The following is an 18,198-nucleotide window of genomic DNA, read 5'->3' on the forward strand; positions in this document are numbered from 1 at the left end:
TTTAGAAACATGTGAAACATCCCAACTAAACCCCGAATTTCTTAACTGAGGATTGTACTGAATGCTGGCTTTACAAGGAAAACTGATGCAGATGCATTGGATGAGTCCATTGCATGCAATCAAATTTAAATTCTGAATGCCCCTTCTGCTGATTAGAGATGACCAGGCAAACATGGGAAGAATGCATAATTCTAGTCAACAGGGAAAGCTCTTCTTTAGGTTTAATTTCTGGTCAAGAAGCAGGAAAATTAGGTACCTATAAGGTGAAACAAAGTTAACATCTAAATTTTAAAATAATTTCATCATTTCCTACAGTTACACATTTGCAAATTAATCAGTTCTGAAAAATAATTTCAGAGTAGCCCTCAAGCCTGCCAAATTGTGTTACTGTTTGTTATAGAACTGTGGTCAATCTTTTGCAACAAAGAGAAAATTTCTACGTTTACAAAAGGTTTAAACATCAAATGCAGATTATTGGATACTACAAATTCTAAGATATACCTGTTTTTTATGTCTGGATAGATAAAATCAGTATTAACAGATTATGAGGTTGGTTTTGTTTTCTTTCCCTGTCTTCTGCTACTAGCTGTCTGTAGAAGATAAGAGAGGAAGGAGTGTGTGTGATTTTTAGTTCCAGGTAGTCCTCTGTGGACCTTGATCAGCTGGTGATTTGTGGTAACCTCATCTTTTTCTGGTAGAGTCTCTGCATCTCTTTTCAGAATTAGGATTTCAAGTTTGGTAGTAAATAGCTTTGATTTTCAGGCTTCCACTGAATAATATGTAGTGAATGTACAGTTGCACTGGTTAAATTGCTGTTTTTCAGTGTAGTTGGAGCTTTCCCAAAAACATGTTGTTCTTCTGTCTGCTTCTGTGGTTTAGACTGAATCTGTCTTAACAGATTTAAGTCAATTGCAAATCCTATGAGAGAAACAAAAATAACTTCATTTAAGTACCTGAATTCCTCAAACTTTCTGTAAGATCAGTTTAAACAGTGCAACCTCTTGTGTGAAGGTAAAACACTAACACTGTAGTTCCACTTGCCACTAGAATTTAATGTTTCATAAATCCACACTGCTACAAAAGCTAACCTGTCAAGAAGAAAAGTTTGCAGCAGAATCAGCTTCTTGATGCAATCAGTGCACAGCTGCATGAACACAAATGATGCTGCAAGGAAGAGAGCAGAAACAAGCAGTTCATGAAAAGCATGACTCTTGTGTTTGGCACCAGAAGATGCGTTTATGTGGAAATAAATTTATCATAGCCATGTTTCAAACTTTTTGTTAGGGGTGATAAATCATAGTGTAAAACCACAGGCTCTCAACCTGAGGGACAATTTTGTTCTTTCAGCTTTTTTTTTTTGTTGTTGGTTGGGTGTTTTGTGGGATTTTATTTTGGTTTTGTTGTTGTTGTTTTAAACATTGGGAAGAAGTCAGTCAGGATTCTCTGCTTAGTTTGTTTCATAGTGACTGATTCTTGTGAAGTTCCAGGGCAAAAAGTTTATTCTTGCTGATCTGAAGTGACAGTTCAACAACCACTGAATTCCCAGGTTGTCCAAGAGACTTCAGCTTTTCTTTAATCTCTTTTCCTTTATCTGGCCTTAGAAAATATATACTTATAAATCTTATGGTATGTTTGAATTTAAATTTTAAAAGTCTTTTACCCCTTTCAAGCATATTCATAGTCATCTCAATCACAGTTTCAGCCAGGTGAATAAATAAAAATATATATTGGATTACTAGTTTTGAGGTGTTACTGTTAGGGAGATCTAGTCTTCAGAATTGAAACAAATGTGTGCTTTTTTCCAAAGAATACTTCTTCAGCCTAGCATTACATAGACATTGGTTTTTTGAGTTCCAGGGCTGAAATACACTGCACTTTGATAAATGCAACAACAATGTTCCTGTCAGTGTTAAATAGAATAAAAGGCAGCCTAGGTCTGATCTCAGCCAATTTAGCCAAAAGCTTGCTTTATAATAGGTTTTAGGATTCCTGATTGCAGTTGAAAATTAAGATAATTTGTTTTGAAATTTCCATGGTTTTCCATACACTGACTATTTTTTAGTGAGATTAAGAGAAAGTGAATCCTGTGTAAAGGGTATAACAGAAATGTCCAGAGCCACACACTGCATCTTGTAGTTGATTCCTTCTAAGTGCCTTTGGGATTCTTTCCTGCTGCAATCCAGTGAAATGGAGGAGAGGGATGTTGAGAATAGCTGTGTTACCACTGCACACCCATTAGTGCACAAGAGCTTTTTTCCATAAAAGCTCTGCATCATTACTACAGTTGCTTTCAAGGTTTTGTAGAAGCACAGTATTTTAACAACCTCATAAAATAATAAGGTTCCATTGCAATTTGTTCCGTGGTAGCTTTAAACTGCATTTTTACCATTTCCAGAAAATATTTTTCTTCATAAAAAACAAAATAAATTGTTTCCTGCAATTTGGTAGTGGTTTTGATTTTTTATTTTTCTACAATGAAATTGATGGAGTGGTGACATTTTCTGTGTGTATTTATAGTACTGGTACATAATATTTTTATTCTTAATACTAGAAGAATTATGCCAGAGTAGAAAAAAATCAGTGTGCTTCAGATTAGTATTTTTTTTGTGTAGGAGTTTAGAGTTTTATGTATTAGTTCTGATAATTCCTCTGCCAGTAGTCAAAACTCCATCTACATTTCAGGTCATTGCACATCATGCAGCTGATGCTAATGTGATTTGTCATTGTAAAAATATAACTGCCTGTACCTCTTGTTGTCCTGAAAACTGTCATAAGATTTTTTAAAAATATTGTTGAATGTTACTGTTTGGCTTGAAGAAACTAACACAAGCTTCACTGCAGTTGGGTGTACTGTACTACAGTGTGTTTATCCCTTTTTTCATTGCTTTAGCTTCCCTGCTTCCCCATGTGTGCTGCTGGAGTTCATTTTGATACTTGTGATATCATGACTTCAAGTCTCAAATGAATTCTTCAGTCGGATTGCATATGTAGAGTACAATTAGATGTGTGAAAGCATTTCATAAAACTGCATTGATCTGACAATCTTAGCTGTTCATGTGGGAAAATGATAATGTTGATCTACAAAGAGTGCAGACATATTTCTCCAGTGTTATTGCTGCTAATTAGCTCAATATGCAGAGGTTACAGTGCACTTATGCTTGCCATTAAATTACAACTCACTGTTATACAAAACTGAGAATGTTAAAGAAAATTGCTTTATAAAAGTAATTTATGAAATCTGATAAAATGTTCCTTTTTTTTTTTTCCTTTGCTTTTTGCTTTTATCCTTTTTTCCTACTGCTTCCTATGAAGTCTCCTACCAAATGGTTTTGGAAACTGGTTCCTGTAAGTTTGCCCAACTGCTTCACTTTGATCAAATTGCTTATTTTGGGAATGGCTTTGTCCATGTCATGCTGGTCTAATCATTCATTTCATTTATCTGTGTGAGACAATTTTATAAGAGATTGCCCTGCAAAGGAGTGCATACCTGCAGAAGCCTGTTTTGCAAGGTAATCTGTGCAAAAGAAACATGAGATATGATGCTGGATAAGGAATTACTTTTCAAGCAGTCAGTGTGTTTGTACAAGGCAGTGCTACCTGTTATTAAATCATGTCCTATGAACATTTATAAATTACTTTTTCATAAACTTTCAGTAAACACATGCTATTTGATACCAGTTGCCTTCTAAAAAGAGACTTGCAGAAGTAGCTTTTGATTGTTGATGCTACATGCAATCTGAAATCTTATTTATTCTAAGCATATGCAATCATTCCACCATTCATCTAGAATTCCCCATTTTTTCAGCTGATTTAAGACTGCTGTTAATCTCTCCCCACACAAAATGACCCAAAGCAGCCTACTTTTAGTGAGACTATAATTTCACTAAAAGTAATAAAAAATATTTTTTCATATCTGCAATAATATAAAATTTTTCTCTGTGCTGTGTCTCCTTGGGGTTATCATTACTTTACTCTATCATGTAGGAATTCACACTTGATGTGCATTCAGGTTATTTGGCTATGTTTGGCTGGGAACAGCTCTTAAGGGATATGCAGAATTGCATACTTCTGATCTGAATTCCAAAGAACTAATTCCCATCTATCATGCTCTAAAGATTAACAAATAATTGATCTAGCAGTCCCTCAGATGTTTGTTGCCACAACTAATGAATCACTGTCCTTACATTGCAAGGAAATTGAAAATAACAAGGCAGTTGCATGTAGGCAACAAGAAAAATTACTCTGTGTCTGGAAAAGTAATTTAAAGGTACTGTCTCCAGCAGGCTGAGCAGTGTTCAGACTACTGACAGGCTCTGTGGGCAATTGCTCTGTAAAGGTATCTATTACAGTTGTGACACACACAGATACTCTGCTCCTCACTGTACAGCCCATTAATTTTGTTTTGGAGTTAAGGGAGTGTAACTAATTGGAGGGAATAATGCAGAAAAAAATATAAGATGGACCATGATATCACAAATTCTTTTTGTCTTATTTTGTCAAAGTAAGGTTACTTGAAAACAGTTTCAGAATGTCTGTGTTCTGTTTTTGTCTGTGGTGTTGGTTTACTAGTGAGTATCTTCCTTTGCATAAAAATGATATTCAACTCTAAAATACTCCATCTGTTGAGAAGCTAACTCCAGTTTGCCTGCCAGTTATCTGTAAGCAACTTGAATTAGTGGTATTTATGTTACTTAGTGTTGTTAGCTCAGTAGAGATGCAGTTAAACCCCAAGTGCTACTGATAATACTCAGGCTGCTCTATCACTTGAGCCAGTGTTCTGTCTCTCCCCTTTAGAATAGAGCACATTTCATAGTAACAGATATTCCTGACCACAGAGGCAGCTAAAAACTCTGATAAGTACATTACTAACATGTTAGCTACTGTATGGTAAATGTGTAAGAGCATTCATTCTGAATGATTAGCTCTGAATACACACAAGCACTTAGGACAGAGTAGCTGGTGTGCTGTTGGTTCGTCTTTAGCTGACCTTGTTTCTAGGCAAGTGTCTTGACTATACCTAGACTAGGTTAAGTGGAATAAGCTCAAAGATGCTAAATCAGGAAGGTTTAGAATCTCAGAAACAAAATGCCTGTATTAACATTTACATTTCAATTAGCTCTAGAGCTTTATAATGTAGAAGTTCATCTTTTGCATTATTGTATATATAAATTTGGTAGCAAACACTGCAGCTGATGAGAAGAGTTTCTTCAAATGGAAGTTTAATTAAATTCAGTGCAATTACCAGAGTCTTTCATTTTTTCAGTATAATTTCTTTTATTTTTTCAACCGAAATGAAATATGATGCCTGCTATACAGTAATGAACCTAGCAGATCAGGTTTTATGAGTTTATCTTTCCTGAAGTAATGTGCCTGGCATTCTCTACAATGACTTAAATCCTCTATGTCCACTTCAAAGATATGACACAGTTTCTAGCATGGGTGGGCACTGTTCATGAGGCCAGTGAAGGCATCATCAAAGTGCAGTGTACTTTTTCACAGGATTTACTGTGCAACACCACTATATTGTCAGTTTCAAATATTTTTGAATACTCCATTAAAAGACACTATTCAAAAGAATATATAAATTAAACAGAGCATGTAGAATCATAATGTTCAGTCCATCTGTACCTGTATCTGTTATTATTATTGATTCTTAATCATAATTAAATTGTGGTATTTCATAGACTTAATTTCAGTCATGTTGAGGAGGACATACATGGACATAATAACATGGAATTTGAAACTTAGAGCATTTTCATCATAGTGGGTCACTGGGTTGCCATAGAGTGAGAGAGATTAAACTTTCACTGCAATTATAATTGACCTATTTCATTATATATAGCAGGGAGTATTAGGAACATGAAGAAAAGAATATGAATAATGCATAACAGGAACATGATTTTTGTTTGGTGTTAATGTTTCCTCTAGCACACAAAAATGGGATTTTCATTTTTTATAAAGCATATTTGGCACACAAATACGACTACACTAAAAGCATGAAGTAACAAGTAAATCTCAGGGGGTTTTTAAAATATTAATTGGTTGAGGTATAAGTTCTCTGGGCCAAGCACAAGCCCTTTATTTTTCTAGAACTGATGTGGCTGCTGTTGCCAGATAAGGCTTTTAGTTCTTAGGCCAGTTAGGGGACACTGACATTCACTAAAATAATGCCACGTGATCCTTGACAGAAATCCAGTGACAGTAAGTACAGCCCTCAGGGTTAGTCTGTGGTTCCACAGACCTTTTTGCATGCACAGTTGGCCTAAACAATTCCTACCCCTCCATAAAACCTCCATCCCTGCTCATGCACTCATTCACTGCACAGGAGGAGGGAGTTGCTGTAGCTGGAGCAATGGTTTGGGTACAGTCCCATCAGTAATTGCTCCAGCACAGCCAAAAGGTGGAGAGTAGGAGGTAAGAACAGTCAGTTTTAGCCTTGCTGGGAAGAGTGATTTCCACAAAGACTTCTGAGAGTCCCTGCAGGGAGACTTGCAGTTCAGTGGGTATAGATGCATTTAAATAGCACAAGATTAACTCAGAAACACTCTGCTGCTCGTAGGTAGTTCTGTGGTGTGAGTACAGCAGTAACCCTTCACTACTGTATTAAAAAGGTTTTGGTAAATAATACTAACAAATTAAAAGCTATACCACTTTCTTCCATCTCCATTTGTTTTCCCAGGAAGAAGTGAAAAAAAAAATAGTAATGATGTTAAGTCCATTTTTTCAGTAAGCCCTCCTCTCTTACCACATAAAACCCCCACAACCCATTGTAAATATATTCACTGCAGATAAATGCTATATTGACATCCTAACCTAAGGATGTCTTTATATGCTGACTGGGTTTTTAAAAAATATTTCCATTTATTACTGCATGGTCATAACTGTTGACCATTAATATTTCTTTATGTTTATGACTGCTTACACGTGCTAGTAATAAAAATGGAGTTGATCAAATGCACATTTCCTTGTTTCTCAATTTGTCATTGAGTCAGTTGTATGAATAAGATTTTGGGCAAGACACTTAGGTGTGCTAACTTCAGAGCCATGTGACTTGCCAGTAAACTGAAGTTGCAGTAGCTGAGGACTTGTCTCTATCTTTGCACACAGATAATTTTTGATCATATAATAATGACTGTTAAATTTTAATTAAGGCATAGAATGTTATTTAGTTTACTGTGCTATAGAGAGATCATCAAAACTTGGTAGTTTTGAAGACTAAACTCAGTGTTAGCATTGTTCCTTTCCTCTTGGATATTAAGATAATTGTTAGATATTAGATCCTATATTATCCTGTTCAAAATGTAGCATGGCATGAATAGTTTTAGGAAATAGAATACTGAGAATATTCAGCTGTTTCTTGAATACTGCTTTTTCACTAACAGTGTAAAACCTACAGTATGACTCTGTTTCTTCATATGTTTCAGAGCCTTTGTTTCTCTAAATGTGTCCATTTCAAATTGTAGGCTCGTTACCGGAAGGAGCAAACGTTGCTGAAGCAGCTGCCCTGCATTCCATTGGTGGAGAATCTGCTGAAGGATGGTACAGATGGCTGTGCTCTGGCAGCCCTGATCCACTTCTACTGCCCAGATATCATTAAACTGGAGGGTATGTCTGGCATGTCTCTCAACTTGTATACGTGGCCATAAAAGTTTAAATGTTTCTGTTTGAGAACTGTGTGAAAGAAGGTGCTTAAATGCAGTATACAGCAGGCATAATTTGAATTTGGTGGGTTTAATATACACTTTGAGCCTATTTCTTTTTATATTTAAATAAAAGGAGCCCAGATGTCCTTCCCTGATGTGCTTGCTTTTATATTGCCACATTAAAATAAACATACTTGAAACTACCTGCAAAACTCTTATTCTTGAAGCTGCATAAGTGCTTTTTGTGCATCTGAGCAGTTACAGATATAAAACTGAGAGGAGTTTAGAGCTAGGCTCTGCATAGCTTCACTGCATGGCAAATAGTTGCTCTGTATTCTGAGCTTTTAGTTCACCTGAGACCTATCTGAATCATTTCTAGAGTAGCCAAAAATGTATAGTGTAGAATGTATTGCTGTCATGCTGTTCTATAATAGCATTGTCTGTGATGATGAGCAGCTTCATCCCATTCTTTTGCTCAGAAGCCTGGTAAAGTTATACCTTCCTCTTGGCAACCAAGAGCTGTAGAATGTCTTGGCAGCTAACACCCATCATTTTCTGCCTGTGTTCTTTCTATCATACCTTTGATGTCGTGGGAACACTTAGACAGAAACATCCTGAGAAATTCAGGAATATGAAGAAGGGTTTAGAGCTTGCTAAGGACTGAAATCTGGAATTCATATTCACAACCACTTTATAGGGATCTTTCAGCACAGGAGGCATTGAAGATGAAAGGCACAACGATGCATTCATTCACCTTTATTCTGCAGCTTGAGAATTTTGATAAATAGAACTTACAATTTACATAAATATTGCAGCCAAATGCATACTATTATATGAGATTAGGGAAGAGTTAGAACTTGGGTGGGATTGTCTGTGGTAACACCTGGTGCCTCTGTCCTGTTCCAGCATGGCTGAGAACACAGACACTCTGAAAGGTCTTGTGTGCCTTGCCTGACCAGCACCTTCCCCCAGCATCTGCCTTTGAGCAGGGCAAGGCACATGTCAGCTTTGGAACTTCAGTTTTAATATTCTTGTTAGGTGTCCTGACATCATCTTCCCTAAAGATACAAATGTGCATGTCATTGTCTCAGAAGTAAATTCAAAGGCACTACAAAGCAACTGGAAACACTTTAATAAGATTTTGCTCATCTTCCCTCTACTTAGGTAATACAGTTTTTCATGCATGTTGAATTTTACTGAGATTTTGCTCTGTACGGAAACTGAAGAAGGCGGTTAATAAAAATACATATGCAAAAATGCTTAAAAATGCATTAACAAAAAAGAAAAAAGTATTTTAGGGTTCTCTGTTGTCTGAAATAGCTAAATTCTTCTCATTAAGTCTTCATTTCACTTTCAAATCTAGGTTTCCTTGAAGGAATACAGAACTAGAAAGGACTCCCATTGAGTCAAGAAGTTGACTATTGTATGAAATTATATAATCCCTTTCTTGAATTTATCTTGTTCTATCTTAAAACTGCCAAACTGTTGAAAATCTGTACTCTTCTTACCCACTGTTCCTTTTTTTTATATGATTTTAAATTTCATTCTTGTTTTTTACCAACCTATTCTTGGTTTTTACGTAACCTGTCTTCTGTGCCTTTGTTGTTCCTGCAGCAGTATTCTTTGGATTGAATAGTTTCTAATCCGATGTTCACATTTTTGATTTGTTTTCTCCCTCTTGTTTTAGCCCAGGCTACTGAACCAAGCCTTTTCAGTCTCCCTTGCTGAAGTGGATTTCCATTCTCATTGTTACCCCCAACAGTCTTCCTCTGCAGCTTGTCTAGTTTGGGTTTATTGTTCTTGACTGTAGAGGGTTATAATCGTACAGAAAAATACAGACATCCCATTCCTGCTTTGTTTAGTGCTCCTCTGTCACTGCTGGAAATGAATTTTCTGATAGGTTTTAGCATCATGTTTGTTTTTTCCATAGCTGCATAATGCCAAAGGCACACATGTCTACACTGGCTAATACCTGACAACTCCCTGCTCCATATCACCTTCAGTCTGTGAATCACATTAGAATTTTATTAGATTCAAATGTATGACTTCACATTAATCTCATTTCAGTCAGTTTAGCCAAACATTTTTTCCTACTGATCATTTGTGGATTTGGAATTATGGACTATGTCTGATTTTCTTCAGTGTGGGAGTCCTTATCCTGCTGGGATCAAAGTAGATTTCTTTTATGAAGGAACTTCTTATCCTTAACAATTCAAAACTTATGTGGAGTTCTGTCATACATTGTTGCTTTAGCAATAAAATCTGATGCATGCTCTGGAAGTATGATTAATTCTTTTCTTCAGTCCTTTTTTTTGAGGACTGTCTTTTTTTCATGGGACTTATTATTGCTACTTACCTTTGGAAGAAGCAATTATAAAAAGACAACAGAGACTATCTGCAGAGAGTACTGTGTAACTACACAAGTCTGTTCACAGGCACCACTTCTTTGTCTTTAAATAGCACTTTCAGAGAGTGATAATTCATATAACAGCCTTCAGCTCCTTGGAAAATCTCATCTCAAACATCTCAATGCACAAACACGAATACCTAAGACCAGGCTGGTTTTTTGTGAAGATTCAGGCTTATTGATGCTAAAATGTGTTCTTGCTAAAGACAAAGATCTAATGTGTACAGAGAAATGTATGCAAAACTGTGTCTATTTCTTACTGCCATTGCTCTATAGAAAACCTAATTATAAAAAAAATATACTAGTGATTAGATGTATTTTTTCATTACATGGGAATAGTTGGGGTGAGAGAATAACTTACATTTTCACAAAAGGCAAACAAATTAACTTCTCAACAGTGAAAAACAAAAATAATTTTTACCAAAATATCTAAATATTTAGAAATGCAAAGATAAAATGTAAATTAATAATTTCTTTCATTTCTGAATTAGAAAAATAAAAGTCTCTGGTGGGGAGGGGTGGGGCAGAAATTATGTCTGAAATTATCCAGTAAATGCTCCTGAATCAGTAAAAGCCAAAAAGCAATTTTTGGAAATTTGGAGTTGTATCTAATCTTTGCTTATTTTCTTCCATTTTAGATATTTGTTTGAAAGATACAATGTCTTTGGCTGACAGCCTGTATAATCTACAGCTGATTCAAGAATTTTGTCAGGAATACCTCAACCAGTGTTGCCATTTCAGTCTTGAGGATATGCTCTATGCAGCTTCTTCAATAAAGGTAAAAATAAAACAATTAAATAAAAATGCAAGCAACATCCACAGAACTATTTTGTTAGTGATGTGTTCAGTCTTTTATAGTCTGCTGCTGTATGACTTCTCTTGTGACATAGCATGCAAGACACAAATTTCAGCAGAATGAAAAGCCACCTTCTTTTGGCCATTATGTTTTCCTAGTAATTTCAAAGTATTTTTTAAAAAGGATGTGTAAGAACTTTGATTTTGTGCAAAACTATTTCCCACTTTATCTTTTTTCTTATTAATTAATAGTTGAAGTCTGTAATCTGCAATATTTCTGTTGATATGTAATAGTGATCTGCATTAGTTTCAATGCATCAAGGCCTTAACAAAGGGTGGAAATATTAAGGACTTGTTTATGGAATTATTACTCACTGTTCTTACTCATTTCTGTATACACCATTTCTTGGGTTTTAATCTTAAAGCTCTTTTACTTTTGTAGAAGTGTAAATTTCTGAGTTAAATTTTTTGAACAACCAATGGCTTGATGCCCCAAATACAAGCAGCAACACAATTCCAACAAATACAGTTGTTTGAATAAGCAATTAAGTGTATTCCATCAATCTAAGATTTTGCTCTTTTAGAAAGAGGAAAATAAAACATTATTCTGTAATTCTTTAAGCCTGTGCAGAAAGAAAAGGAGCAACTGAACGATTTCTTGCCTAATTGTAATTTTAACTTTTCATTATTATGTTTCACCAAGACTTTCTTCTATATAAAACACACTTCAATTGCTTAAGATTCTTGTTGGCTTGCCTTTAGGGAATGAAATATTATTTTTCTGAAGTCAGCATATCCATTGCAGATGGGATGTAATTGGTTTCTAAATATCTGGGTCATTTCACTGCTTTTATGATTTTCTAGCAATCTCACAAGCAGAGTCACAGAGGCCAGAGCTTGCATACAGCTTTGTTGTCTCCTGTAGGGTTGAACCCAGTCCTTTCCAAATAAGCCATGAGCTGCCAGGGTGAGTAAGGGAACGAAGTCTAGACTCCTTAGCTGTTGCTGGTTTATTTTGTGTATGCAGAGATGTGCAGTGAGTGCTTTCAGGCAGCTTTTGGTGCTGTTAAATTTCACATGCAGTGATCTACCTCTGCTGCATTGCAGTCTGCCTTGGCTGCACTCCTGTCCTACAGCCACGCTCAGGGGGCTCCAGCAGGACTCTGTCACTGCATCTTCATGGTTTCTCACTGCTCACAGATACATGGGATAAATGCAATTAATTATTCTTGTTTTGGTTCATGACAATTAGTCATAGCTTTTTTATAGTAATGGCTTGAATTATTTCTCAAACCAGTATGCACTAGGAAATTTCAATTACAAAAAAAACAAACTATAGTAAATATCTTGTCAATATCCCAATGCATCAGACTTTACACTTTGAACTTAGTGATTTTGCTGTTTCTGAACATTGATTTTAGGCAGGATTTAGAGTTCTTTCAAAGAGTTAGGGTATTTCTAGATCTGAGAGAGCCCTTTTGTGATCATGTTTTTACAAGTTGTTGTGGCATGGATGCTTATTTAGATGTAAATGCTACAAAGCAAGCCTGCCATGTTTTTCTTCTAAAACTTGGCATGGAAACTTCAGCTAGTAAACTCTGTTTTTCCAGTGTTAAGAATTAACTTGCTTGAAAAATAAATTCATTGTTAAAGGAGTTCCTCCTTAGTTTTCCAGTGCATCTGAGTAAATTTTAATAAATATGTTTATTCTCCAATGAATTTTATTGTCACTAAAAAAAAACCTTGTATTGTGAATGAATATTTTAAATATTGCAGATTGAGTTACACTGGTTTGTGGAAGCTACTCATGTCAGCCTACAAAATGTACATAGTATGAAGTCTTAGGATTTGTAGAGGTGTGTGTTTGTTAATAAGTAGAAATTCCTGTCTGTTTTCAGAGTGGCTCATACTGCACAGTAGGTGCCACTCTGCTTTTGGCTTACAAACCTCTTACATTCCTAGTGGTGACAGAAAAAGTAAAAAATACCAACTGCTGATATCTTACTGGAAAAAGCCTCAAGAAAAAAATCACAGCAGAATTTTTGGGATTACAGTGCTGTGCCTTGTGTGGTCCTAGAAATTACAGCAGGTATCCTGGCTTGCTGCTGGTTCTTGAGAAGGAAGAGAGCAGAACCTCTTCTTAAGTGATCCAGCACAAACTGCATATCTTACATTCTTCCCAGGGCACCCTGCACTGTCCTGGTACATTAAATCAAGGGAGGTTAGAGACAGGATATGATGCAGAAATTTAGTGCAGCACTTGACCAAGGTGACACTGCCTGATTTCAGTTTTTCCATCAAAATGCACAGAAACACAGTGACTTCACTTAAGCATCCTAAGTCTTTGATAGAGGCTCTGAGATTTCCCAGCAGATGAAACTGTTGGCTTAGTTCTGGTTTAGCACAGAGGAGAAATAAGCTTTGTCTGGATTTCTAGACAGCTTTAATGTGTCATAATCAAAGGAAGCAGAAAGTTTTGTTGCTCCTTATTGCCCATTTCTTCTCCTCTTAGAAAAATGCATTTGTAAAGTTCTTCATAAGATGTTTACTAAGGCAGGGCTACTGATATTAAAGAAAAAAATATTTCAATACATTCCATGGATGCTTGAGGCACCAAGAGAGGACCATACTGGTTCTTGGTTGTTATCCTTTGAGACAGACAAACAGAAGTCGAGAGTGATTACATAAAAATAATCACAATGTTTTCTGAATCCTCCCTGCATATTTAACAAGCAGAAATAATAGAAATCTTGAGTCTGTCTTCTCTGGCTGCTCTGTGCTGAGATCTGGAGAGGCTGCTCACCCAAGCTCATGCAGAAGGCATATTTGTTGGAATGAAAGCGTTCAGAATGTGAAATGACGCAAATGTGAGAGATGATTGCTGTGTCTTGGCTGAAAGGGCGTTCCTCTGACCTAGATGTGGGCCAGACTCCAAACTTTGCAGAATCACAACTAGGCATATAGAATAGGTACCTTATTTTTGCACCTGATTACTAACCAGAGTGGCAGAAAAAAACATTTACCCTGTCAAATCCTTTTTGATTCAGATCCAGAACTTCTTTTTTTTTCCCACTGCTGAACAGGAGTATATGATATCTGAAGTATTGATGATCTTGAAGGTCTCTTCCAACCTAGTCATTCTGTGATTTGTATTAAAAAATATTTATTGCACTTGAGCAGTTTTGAATACTTTTACTTTCTGATGTAATATTGATGATGTTTATTTGTAAATAACATAAGCAGAGGCTGTAATCAGCACCAGAGATGTGAAAAATAGTGTTCAAGTATATTGCATAGATAAATCCTAGAAATTCAGGGCTGCACAATGTCCACACATGTTGCACAGCTTTCCCTCCCACTGCCAGCCAGGCTGCTCACCTAAGCCTGAACTGGCAACTGGAACCCCTTAAGGACCTGGGAGAGCAGCTGGCTCTGCTTGGCAAGGCACTTATTATGTATGGTGGGAGTCAGTTCAGCCATTCCATTCCCATCTGGCTGGGTTAAAACGATTGAGGATCAGGAATTAAAAGTAAGATTCAACCAGGGAACAGTTTTTTGAGGCAGTTTCTCCCTGAGAGCGACCAAATGTTCCTGACTCATTATTTAAAGGGAAGCAGCGTGGTTTGCTTTCACTGATGTTAATCGGCCGCTCTTCCCTCTCAGTTCTGCTCTGAAACAAGGCAAGTGGATTTGAAAACTGACTTGTTGTGGCATTTATTAGCCTGTGGCAGGACAGAGGACAAACTGGTAGTGCTTGGATCATACACAGCTGTAGTCTGGCCTTCTCAAGACACTTTGTGACACTCCAGTTTTCTGCAGTCTTGAAGCATTTATGTTTGCACTTGTATAACAAAAAAGCTGTAGTTTACACTGCATGTGACCTTTCCTGGCCCACTGAACAGAGATTTTCATGTGCATCATGGTAAAAATTTCATGGTGTATTTTATGTTCATTTTGAAAAAAATTCTAAAAGCTTCTAAGGCTGCTCTCACACCCAATTTTAGTGGATGCAAGCCTGGTGACAAATTACATGTATCATTTGTATGTATGATATTGTGGTTATTCTCTAAATATGCAGATCTAAAACCTATAGGTGAGGTGTTAGGAGGGTATAATTTATTTGAAGTATTTGAAAATAAATGAGATTAAATGAAATTAAATTAAATGAGAATGTTTAGCTAACAATGATCTCTGAAGCTGCAAGTCTGCCATCTGCTGTTCAGGGGGCTTGAGCCAGCCTGGACTGCTCAGAGCTTCTTTAGTTTTTATTACTGTTAAAATATTGTTGTGTGTAAGTGCATGTGATAATCATATGGCAAGCTGTTAGAATTTCTGTCACCATAATCAAGGGAGAAACCTATGGAAATCATATCTACCTTCTTTTGAGTTCTGAATAGCAACATTACTACAGACCCACTGCTAGTTTTTCCAAAAAAATTTGTCGCTGATCATCAGTCTTTCCCTTCGATCGTTCTGACTAAAAATAACCTGTGAGAAAACGTGATTTCCATCATGATGGCTCACCATCAGACATCTAAATAGCCTCTGTTCTCAGTGGGCTGTGCAGCACTTTCATTTTTAGTTCAGTAAATACTGCTTTAGTGGCTTCAGAAAAACAAACTGTCTTGCAGCTCAGCACTGCACAGAAGATATTCTCAGAAGGAATATCTGTCCTTCATAAAATAGTCACACTGTTGTGTGTCTATTTTTTGTTGAAATGCAGCATTTCAACATAAACACAAGAAATTGGAGTATCTAAATGCAATATTATTTTGGATGGGAACAAAGTTGTAATTAAAACATTTTATGATTTAATTTTTTACTAAAAGATCAAGCCAAAAATATGAAAGTTTAAGGAGAGGCAAGGGAAAGGGGAAGATATTCAGAGAGGATTTATAATATTTTGAAATTGTAGTATTAAAAATCATATTCGTCTGAAAAGTACATCTGGTTTTTTCTTGGTCTAAGCTTCCTAATGAAATCAGTGTGTGGTACTGAAATGCTATGCTTGACATTAACTTGAATGGAAAAGATTCTGCTATGCACTTTTCCTCATTCAGTTCTGTCAAGCTGAATAAACAGCAATGGGGTTTTTCCTATTCTATTTATAACTTCTGTGTAATAGCTATGCTACATCTGCCTGATCCCTTCACCATATAGTACAGTGTAGGAGTGGCTTTTGGTCTGAATATCCCTTTGCTGAAGTATAGGCTTATCTATGTTAGAAATCTTCAGGAAAAAGAAATCTGAAGCAAAAGTGTGAAACAGATACTCAAAATTATATTTTCAGATATACTGATGCAGAATTTAAATCATCTCATTTATTATCAAAGGGTTTTTAGTAAATATTTTGTTTATTTTAAAATTACTTTCTTACCCTTAATGCCTGTGGTTTGTTTTTGAATTAGAATGACATTTTTGTTTCAAATTTTTGAAAGAAACCCTTAAAATCAAAAAGTTGTTTAATATAGCTTCCCAGTTTAATGTATAAGCATTGTTTACATCTTCAGACTTTGTAAGACTGGTGGCAAAGGTCTGTGCACCTGTTTGAGCCAGCTCAAACCTGGATATTTGCTGATCTCCTTCAGCTGATATTTCTAGATATGAAGTGGCACTGAAGATGCAGAAGCTTTGGCCTCTGAACTCTTTAGCCTCCACAGTCAACAACCTTCTGGGCTTTTTGCACTCCTCATATGTTCTTGCAGCAGAAACAACTGCTCCTGCCTGGCTTTCCTCTATTGATTTTTGTTGTTGTTGTTGATGCAGTTTGTCACCAGTTGTTTTTTCCTTTTCATCTGTTTTTCCACTCCTGTTTAATCTGGAGGCTCCCACACTGTGTGTTTCATAGCTGTGTAATGCGAACATACTGTGGGGACATAAATATCAGCAGTGCTAAACCTTTGGAGCTAAAACCTTTTTCTAACCTGCAGTCAAGAAACTCTGCTGCTGTTTTTTGTTTTGCAGTAAAGGCTTGTAAATTTGGTAGAACTTCACAAGTATGACAAATGCACATACTTAACACAAAAGCCAAAATCAGTTTCTAACATCTAAAACAAAGGGCCACCATACTTTTTCGTGTTAAAAATCTCTGAAAAAAGTGTTATCTGGCCTTGCAATGGGCTTTTCAGTGCTATTTTTTAATGGAAATGGCTGATCTTTGGCAGGCATTTTTCCCACCCATCCTGCTCCTCTCTGCCCTCCCTGCAAGACATCAGGCATGAGCATATGCTTGTTATGAAACATTTCAACCCAATTGGTTGCAATCTGGTCAAGTTATGTATTGATGCTTCAGATCAGTTGTACTGGTCTCTGTTTCTAAAAAAACAGTGAAGATGGTAAAATAAATTGAGATTGTAAACTGGCTGAAGCACAGAGTCATCTCCCAAATGCTGCTTAATCTATTTACTTGCAGGCTTGTGTTCTAACATCAATTTCTCTCCATGGTTTTTTTATTTCATGTAGAGCAATTACATGGTGTTCATGGCAGAATTGTTCTGGTGGTTTGAAGTGGTGAAGCCATCATTTGTACAACCCCGTGTTGTTGTGCATCCCCAAGGTAATTATGTTATGGATTGGCCTTAATATGCATGTTTTGATATGTATGTGTACAGATTGCCATTGTGTTCACAGATGCAGTGAATATTTTAGTTAACAGGATTTGGCAGTGTACAACCCCCTTAAAGAAGGAAAGGAGTTCTCTTTCTCCATTGTAAATCTTCATCTCATCTCATAAATCATAATTATATTTTGTTGTCTGTTACCAAAAACTCATTAAAACTCATGTAAATTGTTGTGGTATAATCACTTGCAAATTTTCCTGACCTAAACAAGCCTTGAATCCATTTATGCCCATGCAAGAATTACAAATATAATAGGAAACCAAGAACAGAATTTAGCCTGAAGAGCTTGTGTTGCTGAGAAGATACCAAGAGAAAGAATCATAAATCTGGGCAAAGTGAATAGAGAGCTAATTGTAAAATTTCATTTTGTACCAAGTGCAAAGGCACCATCTTCCATCAGCAATTCTCAAATTTAAAAATGCACCTTTCAGATAGATCTTGAGAAAAATCATGGAATCAATGCAAATTCTTTAAATCTTTGAAAATCATTATTTCAGATTATTTTGGACAGCTTTTCTACTATGTAATTTAACTGAATACCAAACTATAATAACTTAAAATTTTTCTTCCTGGCAGCTGAACCTGCAAAAGATGCAGCTTCTGCTCACAGCTTGAATGCTAACAGAAGAAATTATGTGGATGGTCCATCTGGTTCTGACTTTGTAGCCAGGTAATGTCAGAGAACCACTAGCACTGTTTCACAATCTCCTTGTCTCTGTTCAAAGTCAAACAG

The 18,198-nt window shown here is 36.3% G+C and overlaps 1 protein-coding gene across 4 annotated transcripts in view; it reads left to right on the forward strand.

Moving 5' to 3' along the window:
• Positions 1-18,198, forward strand: part of CAMSAP2 (calmodulin regulated spectrin associated protein family member 2) — an 80,207-nt gene that overhangs the window by 43,554 nt on the left and 18,455 nt on the right. For 2 of the 4 annotated variants that reach the window (XM_071436047.1, XM_071436048.1), the window contains exons 5-9: positions 3,313-3,345; positions 7,464-7,605; positions 10,689-10,828; positions 17,308-17,401; positions 18,042-18,135. In XM_071436047.1, the coding sequence (XP_071292148.1) occupies positions 3,313-3,345; positions 7,464-7,605; positions 10,689-10,828; positions 17,308-17,401; positions 18,042-18,135 (503 nt within the window). The remainder of the gene's footprint in view (positions 1-3,312; positions 3,346-7,463; positions 7,606-10,688; positions 10,829-17,307; positions 17,402-18,041; positions 18,136-18,198) is intronic. The other 2 variants (XM_071436049.1, XM_071436051.1) reach the window with 1 other exon arrangement.

The sequence above is a fragment of the Agelaius tricolor genome, unplaced genomic scaffold (assembly GCF_023055355.1).
Source record: "Agelaius tricolor isolate 1412-34295 unplaced genomic scaffold, bAgeTri1.0.p SCAF_11, whole genome shotgun sequence".
NCBI lineage: Eukaryota > Metazoa > Chordata > Aves > Passeriformes > Icteridae > Agelaius > Agelaius tricolor.